Source organism: Gorilla gorilla, chromosome 4, assembly GCF_029281585.2.
Source record: "Gorilla gorilla gorilla isolate KB3781 chromosome 4, NHGRI_mGorGor1-v2.1_pri, whole genome shotgun sequence".
NCBI classification, from domain to species: Eukaryota; Metazoa; Chordata; class Mammalia; order Primates; family Hominidae; genus Gorilla; species Gorilla gorilla.
This window is the reverse complement of record NC_073228.2, coordinates 9,853,887-9,881,393: the sequence shown is the minus strand read 5'-3', so window position 1 is coordinate 9,881,393 and position 27,507 is coordinate 9,853,887. Positions and strand designations below refer to the sequence as shown.

Genomic DNA, 27,507 nt, shown 5'->3' with positions numbered 1-27,507 from the left:
ATTACAGGCATGCACCACCACGCCTGACTAATTTTTGTATTTTAGTAGAGACGGGGTTTTACCAAGTTGACCAGGCTGGTTGTGAACTCCTGGCCTCAGGTGATCTGCCCACCTCGGCTTTCGAAAGTTCTGGGATTACAGGCGTGAGCCGCCATGCCCGGCCTTGGATTTCTGTAGCTGCAGTTTCTCAGGTAGGTTCTAGACGAGCCTTCACTGCAGACAGCATCAGCCCTGTTCCCACGGTGTGGCTCCTCCTGAGTCTCCACTGAATGTCCACAGTGGTCACTGGGGACCCATCACCCCGGCTGGAGCTTCAGTATGTCATGACCGTGTGCGAGGTCTGGAAGTTGTTCATCTTACATGCTCCTTTCTCCTCTTTGCCTGGCTTTGTGGAGTTTTCTTCTATACATGTACAGGCTGGTCCTCAGTACAGACTCAAGAGAACCCTGTGCAGATTTCTGGAGCTCTTTTCTGCAGTTTCCTCCTTGCGGGATTCTGCCCTGAAATGCCGGCTCCTTCTGTCTCCCCAGACCCTAGTGCAGTCTCAGCTCCGTAAGGGTGCTCAGCTTTGCTCAGGCCCTGCTTCCCTCCCTGCGCCAGCAGCCCAGAAACGGCCTTCAGGCAGAAGGCCAGGGCCCCAGGGTTCACCTTGCCTGTCTCCCTTCCCACAAGGGTGGCGGTCTTGTCCGGGATCTCGGACTCGTCCAGGGTCTCGGTCTTGTTGGGGATCCCGGTCTTGTTTGACCAGTTGTCCAATGTCTGCAAACAGTTGTTTCATATACTTTGTCTAGTTTTCTAGTTGTTCATGGAGGAACATTAAAGTCTGGTCCTTGTAACTATGGCCTGGCCAGAAGCAGAAGTGAGTGCCAGCCGTTGTGTGGCCATAGAATAAATATTATCAGAAAGTAAGCCGATTTGGTTATTTCTTAATGTATTTACTTTGTTCTAAAAGTTATTTCAACACAAGTTACTTTCCTAAGTGGCAGTCATGGTTTCGTCATTACAATTTCAAGAAAAGAGCTAACAAACGTCTACTTGACCATCTGTTTCTCAGAAAGTTCCGAGACTGCCCTGTCCTTCTTCAGAAGGCACAGGTCATGACAATCAGTGAAGGCGGGGGGCTGGGGTTGTCCGTGCCATTCAGGGGACCCCAGTGCTCCCTTCTTGGCCAGAGCACTGGTTCTTGGATTCCTGTAGCTTCGGTGACAAGGTGCTGTGGGGCTGTGCGTCCAGCCTCATAAAATGTCACCAGCGTGACCCGCTCTCTCAGTCACAGCTTGTCCTGAGAGCAGCAATGGGGTAGAACGACAGGAGCAGGTAGTGAGAAACAAGAGAGCAGGGTCCTCTCCTTCTTGGACAGCAGGACTGTCCTGATCCCACTGCAAGGCTGCTGTGACGGTGACCAGTGAGGCCCGCGCTGCATGTTTTTGCACACTGAGGAGCTGCCTCCATTCATTCCCCCTCGCATTCCTGGAGCCCACGTGCTCCTTACCAAGCTAGCCTCCTGGTTCATGTTTGGGTGAAGGGCTCCACTCCACGCCAGGCTGGGCGTGGGGCCCACACCTGTCATCTCAGCACTTTGGGAGGCCAAGGCGGCAGGACTGCTTGAGCCCAGGAGTTCAAGACCAGCCTGGGTGACATAGTGAGACCCCATTTCTACAAAAAAATAAAATAACATGTAAAAAGATTAGCCAGCTATGGTGATGTGCACCTGTAGTCTCAGCTACTCAGGAGACAAAGGCAGGAGGATCACTTGAGCCTGGAAAGTTGAGGCCACAGTGAACCAAGATTGTACCACTGCACTCTGGCCTGGGCAACAGAGCGAGAATAAACTAAATAAATAAGAGCCCCAAGGCCCCCTTGCCTGCCCTGCAGCTTGGTCTTGCAGCTGTGTTGGGCTGTCCATCTCACCTTGGCCATCAGGAGCCTGACGTGCACCTTCTAGTGCAGGCTACCTGGGCCCTGAGGGGGTTCCCTCGTCAGTACACAGAGTGACACCACAGATGGAAGAGTGGACTGTAACATTCCCTGCGTGTTTACAGAGGAGGCACAGACTGTTCTTCACTGTCCCCGTTTCTTAACATGTCACAGCCGGCTCCTCACCCATCCATGGCGGGGCCATCCCGACCTGCTCTCCTGAACGAAATGAACGAAAGCCCTGGGTGTCACAAGAAGCACAAAAGTACCTGTGGAGGTGGGGGCCAGAGGCAGCATGGGGACTTCTGGCTGGGTGAGAGGGGAGGGGCAGGGGCGTGAGGATGAGCTGGTGCTGAGGCCAAATGCTCAGGGCATGTTTTTATGTCTTGGGAGCCCAGCTGGTCCTGCAGAGGCCAATCACACTGAAATGCCACTCTGGCGTTCCACCATCCTTTCAGGAAAGGCCCAGAACAGTCTCAGCTCAAAAGCACAGGACCCCAGGCAGGGGAGGGAGGGAGTGTGTCCTCGGCGCCCACTGGCTCCTGAATGCAGAGGCTGGCAGCCCCTGCAGGGCCACAGTGACTAGGTGGAGGGCGGCTGGAGCTCGGCTGTCACAATCCTGTGCTCTGTCTTCTCAGCGGCGAGGTGTGGGAGTGGAGACACGCTCACCCACAGCCACTCCATCCCCAGGCGTGGTCCCACTGGAGCCCACCAAACCTCTAAAATTGTAAACATGACTCTTAGCTGGAGGGCCACCTGTGGGGCAGGAGTGTGCCATGATTTGGCCCATACCTTGTTTGGATTTACTTAGTTGCCAATATTTTGAAAAGGAAACACTTTATATATAAAAAGAACAGGATTTCCAGCCTCTCTCAGAAAAATGGGAAGACTGGCTTGTTGGCCCCACACTGCCATGGAGGGCGGCCCTGGGGTGGCACTGACATGGCCTCGGAAGACCAAGCCCGCCCGCAGGGACACCACTGCCCCCACTCCACGAGGCTGGCAGTCACCCTGTGCATGGGCACCTAGTACCTTCTCTGCAGAGGAGGCTCTGGCCTGGACTGGATCCAGGGCTTGGATTCAGATCCTGATTCCACCAGCTGGGGCTGTGTGACTTTGGACTTGGCCTTCATCTGAGCAAAGAGCCCCAGCCTGTGGCAACCACTGGGGCCGAGCAGGGCGTAGTCACTGGAGCCCTGTGTGATCTCCGGCGAAGGCTCCACCAGCATTCGGGCTGTCCGGGAAGAGGGGGCAAGAGGGGGCAAGAGGGGGCAAGAGGGGGCGGCTTTTGTCCTTCTTTCCCTTTGGATATTTAGATGAGAAAAGCCTGGCTACAAGGTGTCTTCAACAAACAAAACTGCCCAGAAATGCTCTAATTCTACAAACAGTTTAAAAAAATTAACCGAGTTAGCAGCCAGTTAACAGAATTATGCGACCTTAGGATACATTTTATGGGCCAGGCATGGTGGCTTATGCCTGTAATCCCAGCGCTTAGGGAGGCTGACATGGGAGGACTGCTTGAACCCAGGAGTTCAAGACCATATTGGGCAACATAGTAAGACCCTGTCTGTACAAAAAAAGTTTTTAAAAATTAGCTGGGCATGGTGGCTTACATCTCTGGTCCCAGCTACTCAGGAGGATGAGGCAGGAGAATCACTTGAACCTGGGAGGTGGAGTGAGCTGAGATCACACCACTGCACTCCAGCCGGGGCGACAGAGGGAGACTCTGTCTCAAAAATACAAAAAATTTATGCAACCTTTTTTTTTTTTTTTGAGATGGAGTCTCACTCTGTCGCCCAGGCTGGAGTGCAGTGGTGAGATCTTGACTCACTGTAACCTCCACCCTCCGAGTTCAAGCGATTCTCCTGCCTCAGCCTCTGGAGTAGCTGGGTTTACAGGTGCCTGCAACCGTGCCCGGCTAATTTTTTTTATTTTTAGTAGAGATGGGGTTTCACCATCTTGGCCAGGCTGGTCTTGAACTCCTGACCTCATGATCCACCCGCCTCAGCCTCCCAAAGTGCTGGGATTACAGGCGTGAGCCACCGCGCCCGGCCACAACCTTTTTTTTTTTTTTTTTTTTTTTTTTTTTTTTTTAAAGGAAACATCTCAAAATCTGTGGAGAAACAAATATAAATTTCAAAAGAACAAATTTTTTAAAGAAAAAAAAAAGCCAGCATTAACATGGGACACCCTTTAAAGTTGTGACCATTTTTGCTCCTAAACCATCCTCTGCAGCTGGAGAGTGGGGTGGGGAGTGAGGGTGGGAGGGAGGGGGGCCTCCACCTAGAAGAAAACAAAATCACTCACCTCCGACCCACCCACAGGGTGCATGGCAGGGACCGCCTCCAACTCCCACCCCCAGGGAGCGGCCCAGGGGCGGCCCACTGAGCCCTGGCCCCAATCTCGATGAGGCCCTACATGGCGGCCCTACCCACTTCTCCTATGCAGTCTTCCCCACCCCCACAGCACAGCCGAATTCCTCAGAAGCTCCGGCCAAGCATCGCCTCTGACCCCAGGACATGCTTGGCCCTCCCCCTGCTCTAATCAGACAAGTCCCTTCCAGAACTCCAGGGTGCAGAGCGAGGGCTGGGCCTTGGGACCCTCAGCTATGGGCTCTGTGGCCATGTAGCGTTGGGCCTCATTTCTGCATTTGACAATGGGATGGTAGTAGCTGTACAGCCTTAGCCTAAGGACCTGAGCACAGGTGAGACACCAGGTATGGTGTCTGGCACTTAGTAGGCACTCAACAAATACTCGAGGAAAACACACAAAACCATTCCCATTACATGTATCTGTAAACCAGGCTTGCAGCCCTCCCTCTGGTCTCCAGTCTAGGTCCCCCCACAGCAGGGCCCTCTCCGGAAAGCTCCTGTCTCCCTTTGAGTCCCTGACTTTCAGAAGTCACAACAAATGCCCATTTTTCTGTTGCCAGCTTTCCTAGTCCCCTTTGAAAAGGACAAAAATGTCAACAACACATAAACTACATATAAGATGGCCAATTGATAGGAAAAATGACCAACCTCATCATTTAAAAATGGCGAATTGGGCCAGGTGCGATGGCTCACGCCTGTAATCCCAGCATTTTGGGAGGCCGAGGTAGATCACTTGAGCCCAGGAGTTCGAGACCAGCCTGGACTAACATGGGGAAAACCCATCTCTACAAAAAAAATAAAAAAATTAGCCAGGCATGGTGGCGCACGCCATAACCCCAACTACTCCAGGGGCTGAGGTGGGAGGATCACTTGAGCCCAGGAGGTGGAGTTTGCAGTGAGCTGAGATTGCACCACTGTACTGGGCGACAGAGGGAGATCCTGACTCAAACAACAACCAGGCAAATTAGGCCAGGTGCTCATGCCTGTAATCCAGCACTTTGGGAGGCCAAGGTGGGAGGACTGTTTGAGCCCAGGAGTTCAAGACCAGCCTGGGCAACATGGCAAGATCCTGTCTACAAAATGTAAAAAATTAGCCAGGTGTGGTGGTACGTGCCTGTGGTCCCAGCTACTCGGAATGCTGAGGAAGGAGGAATGCTTGAGCCCGGGAGGTTGAGAAGCCTGGGAGGTTGAGGCTTTAGTGAGCCATGGCTGCGGCACTACACTCCAGCCTGGGCGACAGAGTGAGACTCCATCTCAAAATACATACATAAAATAAAATGGACTAGAAAAAAAAAGGCAAATTAAAACCAATAATGAAGTATCAGTTTTGACTTATCAGATTGGCCAAAAAACAAACAAACAAACAGACAAACAAACAAACAAACCATTTGCTAAATCCACCAATACTGAGTGAGGAAAGGTGCCTCATGCCTGCAACCAGGAGCAGGGGGCCAACGTCCTGGGGGCAATTGGGTAACAGCGCTCAGAACTCAAACTGACCCTACCTTTGACCAGCTATTTCCCTTCTGATCTAACAGCAGCCTCTGTGAGCACGCAGGGCACACGCACAGGAGGTTCTCTCTCTTAAGAGCTAAAAACGACAGGCCGTCCAAGTGTCCACAAACATCAGACACCAAAACAAAGGGAGGTGAGCCGATGCGGCGGCTCACAAAACTACCAGAAAGATCTGTCGGCTCTGTGTGTACTGACATAAAAAATACTGCAGACATAAATAAAAAAGCAAGCTGCCCCCACAATATTCAATTGACAAGAAAAGAGGATATACACATATATTTTAAAAACCACTTCTGTTCTGAGGGTGGCTGGGGAGTCTGGAGGGGTGCAGGGGGACTGGGCAGTTGTGGCCTGGTGGGTAGGGACTGGGAGGGAGTAAGAGAAGAGGGAGAAGGAACACAGTCCACTGAAACCCAGTGTGGTGTTACTCATTAGCGCAGGACTGAAACCCGATGTGGGTGTTATTCATTAGCGCAGGATGCCCCAGGCATCCGGAGATGGGCTTTGGAGCATCCTTTGCCCCAGCGAGGTGCGAGGTGCGAGGTGCTCCGGAACTTGCGGGGCTTAGCTGCCCACACACGTGGGACAGACTGTTGGGTGGCTGGTCCCTGTACCGGCTCCTGAAAGGACGTTTGGGCACTTGATACACACCCATAAGGTGCACTCTAGGGAGGTGGAGGCAGGCCTGCTGCAGGGGGTCGGCTTCAGAAGCAGGTACTTCTTTGGGGTGAGGTCAGACATCTGCCTGGGTGCTTCTCTGGAACTGCCTTAGGGAGAGCTTCCGTCCGCACTGGGTGCCACTCAGTCTGCCACGCTTTTTATGTACGCTGACTTTTGTTGTGCTGCTGAAGAATATCTTTCCAGTTTGATGATTTTTCAGGTAAAAACACTACCTTAGAAATTTGTGATTTCTTCACCCATATCTAAGGTTGACCCTCTTCCGGCCATTTGTAAATACTCCATTCTACTTCTGCGTATTTTCGTGGTTTGCCTTGGAGTCCCTCCCTCGGCCTGGAATGCCTGGTAGTGTGTGGTCCCCGTGAGAGGAAGCGGAGATCAGAGTGAGCTGTGTTCCCACCCTGCCAATTGTTGAATGGTCCTTTCTTTCCTTGGCTCCTGGAGAACAACTACATTCTTATCTACCAGGCTCCACTGAGCGGGCGGGAGGTGGGGGCGGGGGTGGGGGTGGGAGTGGGGGCAGGGGTGGGGGTGGGGGTGGTGAGAAATTATGTCGTATTTTGATTAGAATGACACTACAGATTACTTTACTTTGGAGAAAACTGCTGCCTTTGTATATTTAATGCTTCCATCCAGGAAGTGTCATTTTTTTAAGCCTCAAACATTTTTTTGGATAATGCTTGGTAGTTTCTCTAGCATTATCTGAGACTAACATCTTCTGAGACTCCTGGGTTTTGTAGACTCGGGGCCTCCCATGCTCCCATCCCTCCCAGTTATCTCCCTGTATGTGGAGCAGACAGGAATCAAGGATCATGCCCCTGCACCTGTGGGTGCCCCCCCACCCCTGTGCACCTACGGGTACCCCACCTGCAGACCATGCCCCTGCCCTCAGAGACATTCTGAAGCAGACCGATGGAATCAAGTTTAGGAAGAAAAATGGCATGGCCTGGGGCTGGTGCAGGAAGGAAGGAAGCTGGATGGGGGACAGATCTCTTGTGCAGCCTTTGGAGGAGGCAGGTGCTGGGCAAACAAGGAGGGTGCCTGCAGGTGCTGCAAGGTCTGCAGGTGGGGTACCCACAGGTGCACAGGGGTTGGGGGGCACCCATAGGTGCAGACAGGCTGGAGCTGGAGTGCAGGTAGCTGGGGGAAGAAGGGAGGGAGATGAGCTTGGACGTGCTGGGCCCCACCAGTCTGTGTGGGAGACCTATCTATCTGAGGCTGTCATAAAAATGCAGGTGAGAGAGGAGGCTAGGCTTGGAGGTGGATCCTCCAAAGAGCCGCATCCAGGGTGTATGGGGGAGCCCCAACTCCAGCCAGCTGTTCCAGCCTCAGAGGTTGGCCGTGCCCTGGGACGGGGTGACTGCTGGGTCTGGATAGGTTGGCAAAGCAGGGCTGAGGACATGAGCAGGAGGGTGGCTCGGGGCCTATCCCAGGTCCAAGAGGAGTATGGCTGTTCAACACAGCTGTGTGACGTCGTGACTAAACACCATATCCTACAATAGTTGTTCATGTCATTAATTTAGATGCCACTAAATTGTTAACTATTTCAGTATCATTTCATTATTATTATTATTATTATTTTTTTTTGCAGAGATGTTGCCCAGGCTGGTCTTGAACTCCTGGGCTCAAGTGATCCGCCCACCTCAGCCTCCCAAAGTGCTGGGTTTACAGGCTGAGTCACTGTGCCTGGCAACATTATTACTTTAAACTCCAATCATGACTGTGTAGTGTGCATACTCTGTTACCCACAATGCATGGAACATGTTTAAAAAAGAGGAGGAAACTTCCTCTCCGTTTCTAGAATGGAGCTTTCAGACTGTTTGTCTGGCGAGCGACTGCCGAGCTGCGCTCTGTCCCAGTGTCGGCGCACTGGAGGGCGCAGTGTCGCATCTTAACCAGAAACCCGGTGCCCTTAAGTGGCACCCCTTACTTCACCAACGCAGTTTCCAAGGTTTTAAGGAAAGTATTCTTACATGAAGTAAAAATATCACACAGATAATTCAGTTAAGCATGCTCAAATATTCAAAACACAAGGAAAGCATCAAGATACTTCGCAGATCATTAAACAACTCAACTGCATGAACCACTTTAGTCTTTTCCTAAATCCTTCACAGGGTGAATCAAAAGCCCCATGGACTTATGCTGAAATGTATCTTTCTTGCTTGCTTTTTTTTTTGAGATGGAGTCTCACTCTGTCGCCCAGGCTGGAGTGCAGTGGTGCAATGCCAGCTCACTGCAAGCTCTGCCTCTCGGGTTCACAGCATTCTCCTGCCTCAGCCTCCCGAGTAGCTGGGGCTACAGGCGTCCGCCACCACGCCCGGCTAATTTTTTGTATTTTTAGTAGAGACAGGGTTTCACCGTGTTAGCCAGGATGTTCTCGATCTCCTGACCTAGTGATCCACCCACCTCGGCCTCCCAAAGTGCTGGGATTACAGGCATGAGCCACCGCGCCCGGCCTCTTGCTTGCTTTTTAATTGCAACACCGATGCTAAGAAATACCAGCCGTTGCCAGGCATGGTGGCTCCCGCCTGCAATCCCAGCTACTCAGGAGGCTGGGACAGGAGGATTGCTTGAGGCCAGGAGTTCTAGCCCAGTCTGTGCAACATAGTGAGACCGTGTTTCTAAAATAAATAATAAAGAAAAAATAAATACCAGCCACCCTGTCTCAGCCTAGGGAGGCAGGGGCATGGCAGGGCCTGCATCTGGCCACCTCCTCCACCTGCTGAGGCCCCCAGTGCTTCCCCAGCTTTCCTGCCAAGAGGCCCCAGTGCTACTGAGCTGCAGGCAGCAGGCTCTCGAGGACATGACCTCACTCACAGGGCTCAGGGTCTAAGACTCTGTTAAGACAGGCTCCTAAAGCCGGGTCATAGGGAGGCAACATGACCCCCACAGCCAGGAGATGGACAGCAGGTCTGCTGAGGGCTCTGGGCAGCTTCTCCCTCCCTGATTAAAAGAAAAAGAATCAGGAGAGAGAGGCCCTTCACCTTTTGGCCTTCTCAGGGGATGGTGGGAGTGTCTGCAGCCATTGCGGAGCCATTAGGAGAAAAGAGAATCCCAGAGGGGCCACCTGAGGCCCGTTGACCTGGGACTGAGGGCTCCGATGAGCTCCTGGGCCTCAGTCAGTGCGTCCTGCCATGGGGCCGTGCATGCCGCCTGCTGAGACCATTTTGGGCACTCAGGATACGGACCCCTCAGTTCTCTCCTTATTTTAGCGAAGCGTGTCATTTTCCACAGTTACCACGAGGAGCTAAAGGCCGCGAAGCTCTGGTTCACGTCACTTTCATATCCTGTCCTGTGACTTGTAGCTAAAAGCATCTTGACTGATCCACACCAGCCCGCCTTCCCTCCCAGGCCACCCACACTCTCAGCCTCGGTGGACGTGTGCCGCTGTGTCAGGAACGCTCCTTCCTGCAGCACGGCCTCGGCCCCAGGTGACTCCTGTGGTCACCAGCTCCCTGGTCTCACAGAGAGCTTGGTGGCCCTCTTCACACTCTGCCGGATCTGCTTCCTGAGGCGCCAACCCACCACTTTACAACCCGCTTTCTCAAGCCTCCTACACCGCTCCTTCCTCCTTCAGAGCCTGTGGCCGGCCTCGGGCTCTCAGCCTGGATGCTGAGCACGTAACAGGAAATGAAAGGAATCTGCCAGAACCGTTTCCCACCACCAGGCCAGCTGCTGGGACCACAGACAGCCTCCCTGGGGCCTGTGCACTCCCGCATGGTGGAGGCTGCCCTGGCCACTGCTGCAGACCCTTTGCAAGGGCGTCTGTCCAGCAAGCAGCTCAGAAGTCGGAGCAAGCATCTGCCTCAGGCCCAGGGCAGGTGCTTGTGGCGCTCTAGGACTCGGAGGGCAGGTGCTTGTGGTTGCTCTAGGACTCGGTCCCCAGGCCTGGGTTCCTCAGCTGAGATGCACACCCACTGCACCTGCAGCCACTGCCTGCCCAGCTGTCTGCTATGTGGACAGAGCCCTTGGTCTCTGACCCAGGAGCCTCCTGTCTCCCGCCAGGCTTGCTTGTCAGCTTGCAGGCTGGGCAAGTGCACAGCACTGGCTGCAATCAACCTTCTGGCTTCGGTGCCCACCTCTGCCTCTGTCCTATTAAAGGCCAGCCCTGCACACGGGCACCGAGCCCCTTCCCCTGCCTCCTCCAGGACTTCTCTCCCGAGTCATCCCATTTCCCACTGCCTACCGGCAGGCTTTACATGACAGCTTGTGAGCCTCCCCTCTTGACTCCACATCTTCATAAATATGGCCTCTTTTCACTGCTGATTTTCAGAGCAAAGTTTCTTGGATATGTTGTCCATCCCACCTCCCATCCTCTCCCCAAGCCAGGAAGGATTGAATGAAAACTCTACTACCCCGCTGAGACCACACTTAAGACCACCAGTGACCCTCAACTTGCAAAAAAGCAGGGGCTGCTTCTCTGTCCTGACCTAACTGGACCTACCTGGACCTACCTGTAGCGTTCCACTGCACAGTTTAACCACTCCTTCCCTCCTAATAACTTTTTTTTTTTTTTTTTTTTGGTAGAGACAGGGTCTTGCTCTCTCACCCAGGCTGGAGTGCAGTGTGTAATCACAGCTCACTGCGGCCTAGAACTCCTGGGCTCAAGTGATCCTCCTGCCTCTGTCTCCCAAAGTGCTGGGATTACAGGCATGAACCAGTGTGCCCGACCCTTTTTTTTTTTTTTTTTTTTTTGAGATGATGTCTCACTACATTGTCCAGGCTGGTGTGGAACCTCTGAGTTCAAGCGATCCTCCCACTTTAGCCTCCCCAAATGCTGCAATTACAGGAGTGAGCCACCACCCGGCCTATAGCAATTTTCATGTGAGACAAAATAGGTTTTTTGGTGAAATACAACATGAGGGGTTATGAGGGATGTTACATACTGGTAAAGGGAGGAAAAGATCAAGAAGGCAAAAAACCTAAACATGTATGCGCCTAACAGTGGACCTCAAAACACATAAAGCAACAATTGACAAAAACAGATAGATTGATAATTGTAGTTTAAGAACTATTTCCCTCTCAGAAGAGTTAACATCATAGTAATTTAATTCTCTGACCAGAATGTAAAAATATTAGAAATCAGTAACAGACAAAAAAATAAAATTCCACAAATCTAGAAACTTAAGGAAAAATTCCATTTAAGTTAAAGCAAAATGAGTTGAGTTATAAGTCCTGCAAGGGAAAGACAAGGGAAACATGAGGATGTTGAGATTTATGAGACATGGTTAAAGCAAAGCAATGCTTGGAGGAATATGCATTTCTTTGGCTGCATTGATCAGAAAACAAGACAGATTTCAGACTTGAAGAAGGCATCAAGAAGCTAGCACTCCTCCACTATCCTTGTAAATCATCCAAAAGCAAAAAAAAAAAAAAAAAAAGATAATGAAAAGCAAAAATGCAAACTTCATTTTCATTAAAACTAAGAGCTAGAATTGGTGGTGGTGGTGGGGGCTACCAAAGGCTGCAGGAACTCGGCAAGGGCTGTGTCAAAGACATACAGATGCCTCGTGACAGACCCCAGAAAGAGCAGAGGGCATTTCTCAAAGGCAAGGGCACGCCCTGAGGGTAGGACCTAATTCCTTGTTTCAGGAGTAGGAACATGGGCTGGCAGCAAGTGCTTCCCTGACCTTGTTCCGTTCCTGGAAGAGAGGAGGGAGAGTGAACCAGGAACAGAACAGGCCCTATCTGCAAAGTGCAGTATCTGTGGGGAAAGGGAAGAGAGAAGCTGTATCAGCTGTTAAAAGCCTGATAGGTGGAGACTTGTATTTAAAGCTAAAATCAACAACATGACTCTGCTGGGCTGGAAGATGGTTCTGGCTTCATTTTCCATACAAACTTTTTCAAATAGCTAGTCAAGTAAAAATTCATCTGTTCTAAAGATGAGGCCAGGCACGGTGGCTCATGCCCGTAATCCCAGCACTTTGAGAGCGTAAGGTGGGAGGATCACTTGAGCCCAGGAGTTCGAGACCAGCCTGGGCAACAGAGCGACACCTTGTCCCTACAAAAAACTAAAACAATCTTAGCTGAGCATGGTGGCGTGTCCCTGTGGTCCCAGCTACTTGGGAGGCTGAGGTGGGAGAATCACTTGAGCTCAAGAGGTCAAGGCTGCAGTGAGCTGAGATTGCCGCACTGCACTCCAGCCTCGGTGACAGAACGGGACACTGTCTCTAAAAAGAGAAAAAGAAAAAAAAAATGAGGGGGAGCCAAGAAACAAAAGTGCTCCAAGAGAAAAGGAGAAAGGAAACAAGCAAACGAATGAGCACGAACGTCTCCAGAAGAACTTTCCATTGAGTTGATGAAAATTTGGACAAAATGTTTTGTGGTGAATTAAAAACGCAAGGAGGCGGTGCCCCTAAGAATCCTGAGCACAGAGGAGAGCCACGGAGTGCAGGTGGGAGGGTCAGGAAGACGGAGTGGGACGCGGCTGCGTGGAAGACAGAGAGAAACGCGCCACATTCGTGATGCCAGCACTGGAGCACACGGGGAACGGAAGCCACACAACCCCATTCCTTCCTAAGGCAGAAGGGAAGCTGCGTCAATCCTAAGAACACTTACAATAGTGTTTGTGGGGAGGGGCTGGGGGAACCAGACTCAGACAAGCCAAGTCTAAAAATTATATACAAAAAAGGCCAGGCATGGTGACTCACGCCTGCAGTCTCAGCACTTTGGGAGGCTGAAGCGGGAGGATCGCCTGAGCCCAGGAATTTGAGATCAGCCTGGGCAACATAGGGAGACACCATCTCTACTAAATTTTTTTTTTTTTTTTGAGGCAGAGTCTCATTCCGTCACCCAGACTGGAGCGCAGTGGTGCAATCTCAGCTCCCTGCAACCTCCACCTCCCAGGTTCAAGTGATTCTCATGCCTCAGCCTCCCAAGTAGCTGGGATTACAGGCATGCGCCACCAGGCCCAGTGAATTTTTGTATTTTTAGTAGAGATGGGGTTTCACCATGTTGGCCAGGCTCGTCTTGAACTCCTGACCTCAACTGATCCACCTGCCTTAGCCTCCCAAAGTGCTGAGATTATAGGCACGAGCCACTGCCTCCAGTCCACTCTCTACTAAATTTAAAAAGAAAGAAAAAAGAAAAAACAAATACGTGCAAATAACCAAGAAAACCCTGAGAGAGAAGGATAAAGAGGAGATCCTATATCAGCCAGACATGTAAAAGGACCAGGAAGTGACACTGATTCTGACCCAATGGAACTGCCTGTGAACAGACTGAGAGTGGCCGAACGAACCGTCCGGATATAGCTCCAAACGCACATGGAACATTTAGCACCATGACAAAGGTGGGAGTCCGAATACGTGGGAAGCGTGAGCGATGGAAAACTGGGAGCCATTGCCACTTTGAGGGTTAATAAGAAGTGGTTCTGGCCAGGCACGGTGGCTCACCCCTGTAATCCCAGCACTCTGGGAGGCCGAGGTGGGCGGATCAACTGAGGTCAGGAGTTCGAGACGAGCCAGGCCAGCATTGTGAAACCCCGTCTCTACTAAAAATACAAAATTAGCCTGGAGTGGTGGTGGGTGCCTGTAGTTCCAGCTACTGGGGAGGCTGAGGCAGGAGAATCATTTGAACCCGGGAGGCGGAGCTTGCAGTGAGCTGAGCTCGCGCCATTGCACTCCAGCCTGAGCAACAAGAGCAAAACTCCATCTCAAAGGAAAAAAAAAAAAACCAGACAAGATAAAAAACAAGGACATTAGATTACATAAAAATAAAAAATATGAACATAAAAAAACACCATAATAAACATTTAAAAACATGAAGAACTGGGAGAAAACATTTAAACTGTTGTCACCAAAAAGGCCTAATTTCTATCACATATAATGAGCTGCTACAAATCAATAAGAAAGACCACAATCTAATATACAAATGGGCAGGTAACTGAAGAACAGGGAAAGGAAGTGGCTCCTAAACACACATGAAGATGCACGACCTCCCAGCAGAGGCGCTGATGCCACTCCCGCTGCCACCGGCAAAAGTTCCGTGTGGCTACAGGACTCTCAGACACTGCTGCTGGGAGCAGCCTCTGGGTGGGCAGTGGAGGCTGAGGCGATGCTGTCCACCACACGTGGCGCGCGGGCAGCCTTGACTACGCAAGCCCCTGGGGCACGTACACGTGTGTTTTCACACACACACTGCAGCCTGTGAGGTTACCATTCTAACAGTATCTGTGACGGTAAAGGACTGGAAATAGCCTAAAATGCGCATGAAGGAGAGAATGATTAAATGAATGAGGCACACCCTCATGACGGAAGACACAAGCTGTAAGGTAAGAAGGGGACGCCCTCCATGCAGGCACACAGGAAGGACGCACGCTCCCGCCCCAACCACATCACACGTCCCGCAACTCCAGCTGCCTCGAAGCAGCATCTGTTTCCCTCCACCCTTCTCGCTACATCACAGACCCATGCAGTCCCCACAAGGTGCACCCTTCAAACAGACTTTTCTGAAAACTTCCTGAGACCAGTAGCAGGAGCTGGCACTGTGACCTGCTGAGTTTACCAGGCCTATGACTTAGGTGCAGAGAAGAGTCTCAGGGCAGCAACGTCCGCGCAGCAAAGCAGGACGAGGATGAGGATGTGGCTGACACTTGTCTGGCCCGTGAGGCTGAGCATCACTGGGGTCGGCCTGGTTCTTCCCCGGGAGCATCGCTGGGGTCGACCTGGCTCTTCCCCAGGAGCAGGGCCGTCTAAAGTGCACCAATGCCCGCGCGTCTCACCTGGGCTCCATTCTAAGTCAGCGTGCGCCCGGGTGTACGGTGCTGCATTCTAAGTCAGCCTGCGCCCGGGTGTACGGTGCTCCATTCTAAGTCAGCATGCGCCCGGGTGTACAGTGCTGCGCTAGGAAATGGCATGGTTTCTGCCCTTCAGGGCTTTGCACCATAACCCGGGAAACACTCAGGTGCCAAATGAGAGGTAAGGAGACTCCATGCATTACTCAACCAAAGTGCAGGGATTTCAGGGTGCAGGAAGCACGCAGGGTGCTGACTCTCCACATGCCCCTCGGAGAGGGTGGCCCTCGCCAGCTGCCAGCTGTGGGCAGCTCCTGGGGAGGGCAGTCTCCTACCTGGAGTTGAGTCACCCCGGGAGGTGACACCAGAAGGGCTGGATCCCAGGTCTAGCAACCTCCACGTGTCCTGGAGGGTGCCACTGGCAAAGGAGGAGGAGCTGTGGGATTGGCGACCATGCTCCTCAGGGTGCTCGGGAGCCTGGGGTGGCTTTGGGGACCTGTCTTCTTTCTGCCGAGGTGATTTACAGGTCGCCGTGTGGATGCTGTGTTGTGTCTAGAAAAGACATCATCGTCTTGAAAGCCACCCTCTCCAACCCAGAGGAAGCCACAGGACTCCCCCCAACCACTCCCCTCGGAGCAGTAAGGCGACAGTGGGCCTGGCTTAAAGGCCCAGGCAGATGCTCCCAGGATCACCCAGGAGAGGCAGGTGCAGACAGGGATGCATCCGGGGAGCGAGTCTCAGCGCTGGGAACGCTGAGTGTGGGCAGGGCCTGAATCTCAGTGATCGTCTCAACACTTAAATGACAAAACATGTCTAGGGCAGAGGCTGTTTCGTTTCGACGGGGAATGAGCTGAAATGCAGGGCAGATACCCTGAGGGGCACAGAAAGGAAAGGCCAGCGTGGGCCCCATGTGCTTTAGGGGTCCCGGGGCCCTCCCAACACCCTTACCACCCTTGTGGGACCACCCGGCAAACGCTCTGCAGCTCACCCTGCCGTTGTGAGCAGTCCCTGATGATGGCACAAAGGCAGCCATGCAGAGCGAAGGCCCCTCCGAGAGGCCCAGAGCACCCAGGCCCCGGCTTCCTTGCTGGCCACACCCCACACAGCCGCACTTGCTCGGGCGCCGCCACTCTCACCTTCGGGCCTTGCAGGGCGTCAAGTCTGCTGCCCACCTGTGCTGAGCGGGGCTGGTGCTTTCCCAGGTGTCTGGAAGGAGCCTCATCCTTGGCACTCTTGGCGTCCTGCCGTGGGGATTTAAATGAGAGGACTCTGGTATTCACATGTACTGATGGTGCATGTCAGTGAGTTTTCCCACAAGATTGGGAAGAAATGCCTTCCCACATTTCTGGCATTAAAGACTCACATCATTTGGTGACAGCCCGGACTGAAGGGACCTGTTTCCCAGACAGGAGGAATGGAGCAGGCTTCCCCAGTCATTCATTCCCAGGAGCCTCCTCTGCAAGGCCAGGGCAGCCTATGCATGGCCTGCCTGGGGTGAGAGCCCCCCGGCCCAAGATGGACACGAGTGGCCCCCAGTGACACCACCTGGCCGATCCTGCTTTTTTTTTTTTTTTTTGAGACAGAGTCTCGCTCTGTCTCCCAGGCTGGAGTACAGTGGCGTGATCTCGGCTCACTGCAACCTCCGCCTCCTGGGTTCAAGTGATTCTCCTGTCTCAGCCTCCCAAGTAGCTGGGATGACAGGCACCCACCACCATGCCTGGCTAGTTTTTATATTTTTAGTAGAGACAGGGTTTTACCATATTAGGCAGGCTGGTCTTGAACACCTGACCTCAGGTGATCCACCCGCCTTGGCCTCCCAAAGTGCTGGGATCACAGGTGTGAGCCACCGCGCCTGACCTGATCCTGCTTCTTGAACCCATCACTGGTGCCTCTGTCCGCCCCATGCCTGATGTCTCCCCATTTCTGGAGGGAAGACTGTGGAAAGGAAGCCAAAAGGGGGCACTAGGGAGCAAACCCTAAGAACATGGAAAGGAAACGTGGAGGAAAACAGAAAGGGAAATTCAAAGCAGTGGGACCTGTACAGAGCCATGGACAATGGATGGCCTGCAAGGAGGCTGTGGAATGAGCCCAGCCCTGCCCCTTCCCAGGCACACCATGAGTGTGCCCACAATGGTGGATGCAGAGTGTACTCGGCCCACGTTTACCAACCTTTGCCTGTTCACCTGAGGAATGCACATGCATGAGGTCTGATGTAAGGTCCCTGATGCCAGTGATCACGGGCACAGCCTGATACTTGCTGCCCCCCGGGCTTCGTCCCCGGTGCCTTCTGATCAGACCCTTTGCCTGTTTGTCACAGGGTGATTTGTCTTTTTCTTATTGATCTGTAGGAGTTCTTTTCTGTATTTGTATCTTATTTCTTCTCATATGGCACCATTTACTATTAAAAATAAAGAGGAACCCCTTGGGAGGCTGAGGCAGGAGGATCACTGGAGCCCAGAGTTCTAGGTTCCAGTGAGCCTGGATCACACCACTGCACTCCAGCCTGGGCAACAGAGTGAAACTCTGTCTCAAAAAATAAATAAATAAAAAATTAGGCTGGGCGCGGTAGCTCACACCTGTAATCCTAGCACTTCGGGAGGCCGAGGTGGAAGAATCCCTTGACTCCAGGAGTTTAAGATCAGCCTGGGTAACATATTGAAACCCCCTCTCTGTACAAAAAAAATTTAAAAATTAGACAGGTGTGATGGCGCACACCTGTGGTCCTAGCTACTAGGGAGGCTGAGGTGGGAAGACAATGTGAGCCTGGGAGGTCCAGGCTGCAGTGAGCTGTGATGTCATCATGGCACTCCAGCCTGGGGAGCAGAGACCCTGTCTCAAAACATTTTTTTTTTGAGACAGAGTCTCGCTCTGTTGCCCAGGCTGGAGTGCAGTGGCGTGATCTCAGCTCACTGCAACCTCCGCCTCCTGGGTTCAAGCGATTCTCCTGCCTCAGCCTTCCGAGTAGCTGGGATTACAGATGCCCACCCCCATGCCCGACTAAGTTTTGTATTTTTTAGTAGAGACGGAGTTTTGCCAAATTGGCCAGGCTGGTCTCGAACTCCTGACCTCAAGTAATCTGCTCGCCTTGGCCCCGAAAAGTTCTGGGATTACAGGCGTGAGCCACCACACCCAGACAAAACTTTTTTTTTTTTTTTTGAGATGGAGTCTTGCTTTATCACCTAGGCTGGAGTGCAGTGGTACAATCTCGGCTCACTGCAACCTCCACCTCCTGGGTTCAAGCGATTCTCCTGCCTCAGCCTCCCGAGTAGCTGGGATTATAGGTGCCTGCCACCACAACTGGCTAATTTTTGTATTTTTAGTAGAGATGGGGTTTCGTCATGTTGGCCAGGCTGGTCTCGAACTCCTGACCTCAGGTGATCTGCCCGCCTCAGCCTCCCAAAGTGGCTGGGATCACTGGTGTGAGCTGCCACGCCCAGCCCCTTTTTTTGGGGGGCGGGGTGAGGGACGGAGTCTCACTCTGTCACCCAGGCTGGAGTGCAATGGCACTAAGGTCACTGCAACCTCTGCCTCCCGGGTTCAAGTGATTCTCCTGGCTCAGCCTCCCGAGTAGCTGGGATTACAGGCGCCTGCCACCACGCCTGGCTAATTTTTTATATTTTTGGTAGAGACGAGGTTTTGCCATGTTGCCCAGGCTGGTCTCGAACTCCTGACCTCAGGTGATCCACCCGTCTTGGCCTCCCAAAGTGCTGGGATTACAGGCGGGAGCCACTGGGCCCAAATATTGGCTACATTTTTTTAAAAGAAAAATAAATTTAGGCCGGGTGTGTTAGCTCACGCCTGTAATCCCAGCACTTTGGGAGGCTGAGGCAGGTGGATTACTTGAGGTCAGGAGTTTGAGACCAGCCTGAGTGACATGGTGAAACCCTGTCTCTATTAAAAAAACAAACAAACAAACAAACAAAAATTAGCCAGGCATGGTGGTGCGTGCCTGTAGTCCCAGCTACTTGGGAGGCTGAGGTGGAAAGATCACTTGAGCCTGGGAGACAGAAGTTGCAATAAGCCGAGACTGTGCCACTGCACTCCAGCCTGGGCGACAGAGCAAGACCCTGTCTCAAATATAAATAAATAAATTTTAAAAAGAAATAAAAAAGGAAACACAAAGCAGTCTTGGCTCCATAGAGTTTTCTTTTCTCAGTTTTAAGAGTTATTTCTTATGCCTGTAATCCCAGCACTTTGGGAGGCTGAGGCAGGAGGATCACTTGAGTTCAGGAATTCAAGGCCAGCCTGGGCAACATGGCAAAACCCTATCTCTACAAAAAATACAAAAATTAAGGCCAGGCATGCTGGCGGGCGCCTGTAATCCTAGCTACTTGGGAGGCTGAGGCAGGAGAATGGCGTGAACCCAGGAGGCGGAGGTTGCAGTGAGCCCAAATTACGCCACTGCACTCCAGCCTTGGGTGACAGAGCGAGACTCTGTCTCAAAAAAAAAAAGAAAAAAAAAAAAGAATAAATAAGAAAGGACAGCCAAGAAAATTTTGTAAAGGAACAGAAATAAGGTCAAGCTTGCTCTAACAGATATTAAAATAGGTCACAAAGCCACAGTATTTAAAGCAGTATAGTACCATTTCAGGAACAGACAACTCATTGGAACTGTGCAGAAAACCCCAAAATCAATGCAGAAGCTGAACTTCTCAAGGCTGCAACATGAGACAGATCCACAGTCTACAAAACACTGCCTGACTTTTCAAAAAGACACGGAAAGGCGGAGGGAGTGTTCTGGGTTAAAGGATGAAAACACAAGAGCCAGATGCAGTGGGAATTCGGGACTGGCTCTGAGGTTACGGAAAATTAGCAAAGAACACACATAAATCACCCACAGAAGAAGAACTATAAATGGCCAATAAATAGATTAAAGCATTTAATGTCACTAAGGATATAAGAAATTTCCTTCTTTGTTTTTTGGTAGAGACAGGGTCTCGCTGTGTTGCTCTGGCGGGTCTTGAACTCCTGGGCTCAAGCAGTCCTCTCACCTCAACCTCCTGAGTCTGGGGTTACAAGGTGTGCACCACCACACATGGGTAATTTATTTTTATTTTTATCTTTCTGTAGAGACAGCCTTGCTTTTTTTTTTTTTTGAGACGGAGTCTTGCTCTGTCGCCCAGGCTGGAGTGTAGTTAGCACCATCTCGGCTCACTGCAGCCTCTGCCTCCTGGGTTCAAGCAGTTCTCCTGCCTCAGCCTCCCCAGTAGCTGGGGTTACAGGCGAGTGCCACCATGCCCGGCTAATTTTTGTATTTTTAGTAGAGACGGGGTTTCACCATGTTGGTCAGGCTGGTCTCAAACTTTTGACCTCATGATCCACCCGCCTCGGCCTCCCAAAGTGCTGGGATTATAGGCGTGAGCCACCGCACCTGGCCATCTTGCTATCTTTTTAAAGATACAAGTTGTGGCTGGGTGCACTGACTCATGCCCATAATCCCAGTACTTTGAGAGGCCATGGTGGGCAGATCGCTTGAGCCCAGGAGTTCAAGACCAGCCTGGGCAACATGGCAAAACTCCATTTATACAAAAATTAGCCATTAGGCATGGTGGTGCACACCTGTGGTCCCAGCTACTTGGAAGGCTGAGGTGGGAGAATCACTTGAGCCTAGGAAGTCGAGGCTGCAGTGAGCTGTGATTGCACCACTGCACTCCGGCCTGGGGGACAGAGCCAGGCCCTGTCTCAAAGGAAAAAAAAAAAAAAAGAAGAAGTTTTTGGGTTCTGGGTGACAGAGCCAGGCCCTGTCTCAAAAAAAAAAAAAAAAAAAAAGATAGAAGTTTTTGGGTTTTTTTTCACTTATCATACCAGATTAAAAAAATAGTACCCAGATATGTAAAGCTATAGTAAAACATATACATGATACAATTTGTAATGAAAAAATAAAAAAAAAAATAGGGGCTGGGCGCGGTGGTTCATGCCTGTAATCCCAGCACTTTGGGAGGCAGAGGCGGGTGGATCACCTGAGGTCAGGAGTTTGAAACCAGCCTGGCCAATATGGTAAAACCCCATCTCTACTAAAAATACAAAAATTAGTCAGGCATGTTGGTGCATGCCTGTAATCCCAGCAACTCAGAAGGCTGACCCAGGAGAATTGCTTGAACCCGGGAGGGGGAGGTTGTAGTGAGCCAAGATTGCACCACTGCATTCAAGCCTGGGCAACAGAGCAAGACTCTGTCTCAAAAAACAAACAAACAAACAAATGAAAACCAAAACCAAACCAAACAAAACAAAAACCCAGCAGAAAACGCATTGAAATGTTACTAATAACTATATCTGGATCCTGAAAATTGGAGGCTTTTTATATTGTGCTTATTGTAATCTGAAATTTCTGTAATGAAAACGACACAATTAGGGAAATATTTTTAAAAATGCATGTCTTAGATGAAGGGGTGTTACCTGAGCTGTAAAATGGGGCTGCACCTGTCCCAAAGGTGGGCTGCGATCCAAAGGCCTCCTGGGCTCCTCGCCTGGCTTCCGGGCCTCAGGGGCAGGAGGGAGGGCGTGGTGCAACAGCCACCCTGGGAATGGGATGGGGACAGAGTTTGTTCTCTGTGCATCACTTCTGGATTCCTCTTGTGCTGAGGAATTCCTCTTGTGCTCAGAAAGAACAGCATGTTCCTTTTCGAAACCAAAGTAACTTCCATTACATCGAGAACTTGGGGAGGGCCGGACAACAGTGAACTGTGACACACAGCATTTCGGTAGAGCTCTTGCACACACAATGCCACGCCCCTGCCACACACAGCCCTTGCCGTCCTCACAGCGGGGGCAGCAAGCACATTCGCTAACAGAAGCACCCAGACGCCCTTTCTGTGGCAGGCACAAATAAGAAGCAAAAACTTGCCAGGTGCGGAGGCTCACGTCTGTAATCCCAGCACTTTGGGAGGCTGAGGCCAGGTTGCTCACTTGAGGCCAGGAGTTCGAGATCAGCCTGGCCAACATGGTGAAACCCTGTGTCTACTAAAAATACAAAAATTAGCTGGGCGTGGTGGTAGGCACCTGTAATCCCAGCTACTCGGGAGGCTGAGGCAGAAGAATTGCTTGAACCCGGGAGGCAGAGGTTGCAGCGAGCCGAGATCGTGCCACTGCACTCCATCCTGGGTGACTCCATCTCAAAAAGCAAGCAAACAAAGAAACAAAAAGAAGCAAAAGCTTAAGTATAACAACTTAAAAATGATGGTTCTACTCAAAGCTTCGGCATGCTAGCTTACTTAGAAATGACCCCACATCAAACGAGATCCTTTCATCAATTCCATTCATGTTATGTTATGTAAAGATCTGCTCCTTCTCTAAGCAGACACATCAGAAGACATAATTACTGAAATAACCTTTCTCAGGATTATAAATCAGTTTTGTTAAACTCAGTGAGGATTCCAACAAGGTTTTTGGAGGGTGTTTATAACTGTTGACATTTCACATATTGGAAATTGAAACAGACATTTTTTTTTTTTGAGACAGAGTTTCGCTCTTGTCCCCCAGGCTGGAGTGCAGTGGCGCGATCTCGACACCCCCACAACCTCCACCTCCTGGGTTCAAGCAATTCTCCTGCCTCAGCCTCCCAAATAGCTGGGATTACAGGCATGCGCCACCACGCCTGGCTAATTTTGTATTTTTAGTAGAGACGGGGTTTCTCCATGTTGGTCAGGCTGGTCTCGAATTCCCGACCTCAGGTGATCTGCCCGCCTTGGCCTCCCAAAGTGCTGGGATTACAGGTGTGAGCCATGTGCCTGGTCAAAACAGAAAAATTTTAAAGCTTTTTTATCAATTAACTTGAAGTTAGCCATGATGAACATATTGCTTATGATCAACATCTGAGGAGCATCGCAGGATTAGCTCTGCCCTGTGGACATCCCGAGATGGGCCCTCAAGTAAAGCATCAGTTTCTTCCAGGCAATAAAAGAACCCAAAGATGACACTTGGAAACGAACGTGTTTCCCTTGGTTTATAAACACCTGAATTTAAAAGCCATGAAGTCAGAAGATGCACGTGTGGGCAAAAACCTCCTGAAGACACTCAACACCACTGGTCACCAGGAGAATGTAAAATCAAGCCCACTATGGGATCCCGCCTCACACCCACTAGGCTGGCTGGGATCAACAGGATAAAACAGCCGGGTGTGGTGGCTCACACCTGTAACCCCAGCACACTGGGAGGCCGGGTCAGGGGATCCTTGATGCCAGGCGTTGGATACTGGCGTGGGCAACACAATGAGCTCCCACCTCTATTTTTAAAAGAAATTTTTTTAAATATAAAAAAATAAAGTTTTTAAAGATATGCAATAAAAGTATTCTTAATTAAAAAAAACCCGACAGAAAATAGCAAGTGCTGGTGCAGATGTGGAGAAATCAGAACCTTCGTGCGCAGCTGGTGGGCATGGGAGGCGGTTTGGTGGCTCCTTACCAGGTTAGACACAGAATTCCCACATGACCCAGCAAGGCCACTTCTAGGGAGGCATCCAAGAGAACTGAATGTTCACAGCAATATTATTCACAATAGCCCAAAGGCGGAAACCATCCAAATGTCCATCAAACTGATGGACAAATGCCTACAGTGGCCTGTCCCCCAGCAAAGAGCTCTTCCCATGGAAAGGAATGAAGTGCAGACGCCCCAGCATGAGGGACCCTGAAGCAGGACACAGAGGGAAAGAAGCCAGGCACAAAGGGACACATCCTGTAGGATCCTGCTGAAGTGAAACGTCCAGAACAGGCAAAGGCATGGAGGCAGAAAGTGGGTGCTGGGCGGGGGACAGGAAGCAAGTGCGAATGAGTGTGGGGTGTCCTCTGAAGTGAAAGGAATTCTGGAACAAATGATGATGCTCGCACAACATTCTTAATGTGCTTAATGCACTGAACTGTATACTTTGTATACTTCATGAGCTTTCAACAGTACATTTTATATGTATAGTACCAAAGTTAAAAAAAAAAAAAAAAAGAAAGCTAGTTTTTTTGAGACAGGGTCTTGCTCTGTCACCCAGGCTGGAGTGCAGTGGTGCAATCACGGCTCACTGCAGCCTCCACCTCCTGGGCTCAAACGATCCTCCCACCTCAGCCTCCCAAGTAGCTGGGACCACACCCAGCTAAGTTTTTTGTTTTTTAGTAGAGACAGGGTGTCACTATTCTGCCCAGGTTAGTCTCAAACTCCTAGCCTCAAGTGATCCTCCTCCCTTGGCCTCCCAAAGGGCTGGGATTAGAGGCATGAGCCACTGCACCCAGCTGAAAACTAGGTCTTGTTTTCTCAATCCTTACTTGGTTGAAAGAAAGCTAGTTTTTTAAAAAGCTATGAAATGTGTTAAAATCTTAGCAAAGTTAGCCCAATTTTGATGGGCTTGTTTCCTTGGTCTAATATTTTTTTTTTTTTTTTTTTTTTTGAGACAGAGTCTTGGTCTGTCATCCAGGCTGGAGTGCAGTGGTGTGATCTTGGCTCACTGCAACCTCCGCTTCCCAGGTTCAAGCAATTCTCCCGCCTCAGCCTCTTCAGTAGCTTGGATTACAGGCACCTTCCACCATGCCCGGCTAATTTTTGTATTTTTAGTAGACAAGGGGTTTCACCGTGTTGGCCAGGCTGGTCTTGAACTCCTGCAAGCCTCCTATGATCCGCCCACCTCGGGCTCCCGAAGTGCTGGGATTACCGGCGTGAGCCACTGCACCCGGCCTTCCTTCGTTTACTATTTATTGACTTCCCCTAAACTATGAAGGGTTATTCTTTATTTTCTATGTAATCTGTTCAGACAGCAAAGGTGCTGTCTTACCAGGGTAATTTTCCGTGCTTTTTGTTGACTTATTATGTCTTGATGGTTTCAGAAAACAAAGCTTCCCATGCTTATGAAAGAGCTAAGTTTCTCTATAACTGTTCTCTCCTATGTTTAAGCATTTTGTCACTTTCACGTGGGTAGCTAAATATTATTTCTCAGGTACCCATGAGTCTTAATGTTCAAATCTCCTGACATCTTATTTTTTTTTCCTTCTCAAAATTGAATTCTAAATGTCAAATAAAATAAAGCTTTCAGGAGACTTTTCCTTTTTTTTTTTTTTGAGATGGAGTCTCGCTGTGTCGCCAGGCTGGAGTGCAGTGGCGCAATCTCGGCTCACTGCAACCTCTGACTTCCTGGTTCAAGCGATTCTCCTTCCTCAGCCTCCCGGGTAGCTGGGATTACAGGCACCCGCCACCATGCCTGGCTAATTTTTGTATTTTTAGTAGATGCGGGGTTTCACCATGTTGGCCAGGATGGTCTTGATCTCTTGACCTCGTGATCCACCTGCCTCGGCCTCCCAAAGTGCTGGGATTACAGGTGTGAGCCACTGTGCCCAGCCCCAGGAGACCTTTTATATTTAAAGTGATCTATGAGATGTCCTAGAAGTTCCCTGGAAAATCACAAAATTTTTTTCTTATAAAAAGAGAGGTATTTGAAATAATTAGGTACAAGGTGGGGTGTGGTGGCATGCGCTTGTGGTCCCAGCTACTTGGGAGGCTGAGGCAGGAGGATCTCTTTTTTTTTTTTTTTTTTGAGACAGAGTCTCGCTCTGTCGCCCAGGCTGGAGTGCAGTGGTACAATCTCGGCTCACTGCAAGCTCCGCCTCCTGGGTTCACGCCACTCTCCTGCCTCAGCCTCCCGAGTAGCTGGGACTACAGGCGCCCACCACCACGCCCGGCTAATTTTTTGTATTTTTAGTAGAGACAGGGTTTCACCGTGTTAGCCAGGATGGTCTCGATCTCCTGACCTCGTGATCTACCTGCCTCAGCCTCCCAAAGTGCTGGGATTACAGGCATGAGCCACCACACCTGGCCGAGACAGGAGGATCTCTTGAGCCAAGGAGGTCAAGGCTGCAGTGAGCTGTGATCACACCACTGCCCTCCAGCCTGCATGACAGAGGTCTCTATCCAAAAAAAAAAGTAAAAAGAAAAAAGATGTTAAGGAAATGATTAGGTTTCTTTGATGTGTTAGGATTGATGAGTGCCATGGGAAGACTGCCGAGTCGGAAGAGATGCGTGGCCTGCCCCAGGTCGGAAGAGATGCGTGGCCTGCCCCGGTTCGGAAGAGATACGTGGCCTGCCCTGGGTCGGAAGAGATGCGTGGCCTGCCCCGGGCTGTGTGTGTCAGGTAACTCGTTCGTCTGAGGCACTGAGGAACCGTGTGCTGTGCTGCACGGAGACGTCCCGGTGCCCACGGCGCTTCTCTTCATTAGAGTCCCGAAGCCATTTGCCAGATGCTGTCAGCCGGCAGCAGTCCAGAGCTAGCAGGCATAAATCCCGCCACTGCCGTTACGTTAACTTAGGTGTCACCTTACTTTAACGTGAGCTGTGCATCTCTGATGCCCAGAGTTTGTAGCAGGGCGACCGTCACTCACTCTGGGGCTGTGTTACTAGGCAGATGGCCACCGCCTGCCCCACACTTTTTGCCTCTCCACTGGATATTCTTGGTATAGTCATAGAATAGTCAGCTTCACACTTATCTGTAAATAATTTCCTCTGTAAAAATCATGCTCATCCAGTTTTAGAAATCAGATATTCTGTTTCTGGCATCTTTGAAAACAGCGTCAACGTCTTGGATTAACTTTGTCTAGAACTCTTTTTTGGACTCTGTTTCCAGATGTCTACAGGACAAGCAAATGTTACTTCTCAGTTGCATTATTCTTGCAATGAACAGACCTTTCACTTTGAAAAGTGGCAGTGGTAAATTCACCATGGCCATGTGCAGTCTTTTGTCATCCACAGTTTTTTTATTTTTATTTTTTGAGACGAAGTCTCAAAGAAGACTCCTGACCCAGGCTGGAGTGCAGTGGTGGGATCTCGGCTCACTGCAACCTCCGCCTCCTGGGTTCAAGCAATTCTCGTGCCTCAGCCTCCCGAGTAGCTGGGACTACAGGTGCCCGCCACCACACCCAGCTAATTTTTGTATTTTTAGTAGAGATGGTGCTTTGCCATGTTGACCAGGCTGATCTGGAATTCCTGACCCCAGGTGATCCACCTCCCTCATTCTCCCAAAGTGCTGGGATTACAGGCGTGAGCCACCACGCCCAGCCCCATCCACGATTTTTGTGTTACTCTGATGCTCCCCAGAAAGCTCAGAGTGCTTCATCTTGAACAGGGCCTGTCTCAGAGCCTGGGAAAAGGACTGGGCAGGCACTATGGGCACAGGCTTCTGATGGCGGCATTTAGATGACGCTGAGGCCATCCCGGGGCTGAGTCTCTAGTCGAGAAGCAGATGGATTGTTGAGACCAAGAACCAAGATGGAGTGGAACAAGAACGGACCTCACAGGAGGGGATGAACCGATGGTGGAGGATGACAGCTT

The 27,507-nt window shown here is 50.8% G+C and overlaps 1 protein-coding gene across 13 annotated transcripts in view; it reads right to left on the bottom strand.

Moving 5' to 3' along the window:
• The window catches only part of CCDC57 (coiled-coil domain containing 57), a 111,708-nt gene that overhangs the window by 11,610 nt on the left and 72,591 nt on the right, over positions 1–27,507 (bottom strand). For 4 of the 13 annotated variants that reach the window (XR_010133591.1, XM_031011642.3, XM_063705733.1 and 1 more), the window contains 3 exons: positions 21,613–21,734; positions 16,353–16,457; positions 15,552–15,768 (listed from right to left, as the gene is read on the bottom strand). Coding sequence is in view for 11 of the 13 variants with exons in the window: in XM_031011642.3 (XP_030867502.2) it covers positions 15,552–15,768; positions 16,353–16,457; positions 21,613–21,734 (444 nt within the window). In the remaining 2 variants the exon portion in view is untranslated. The other 9 variants (XM_055389363.2, XM_055389362.2, XM_055389364.2 and 6 more) reach the window with 5 other exon arrangements.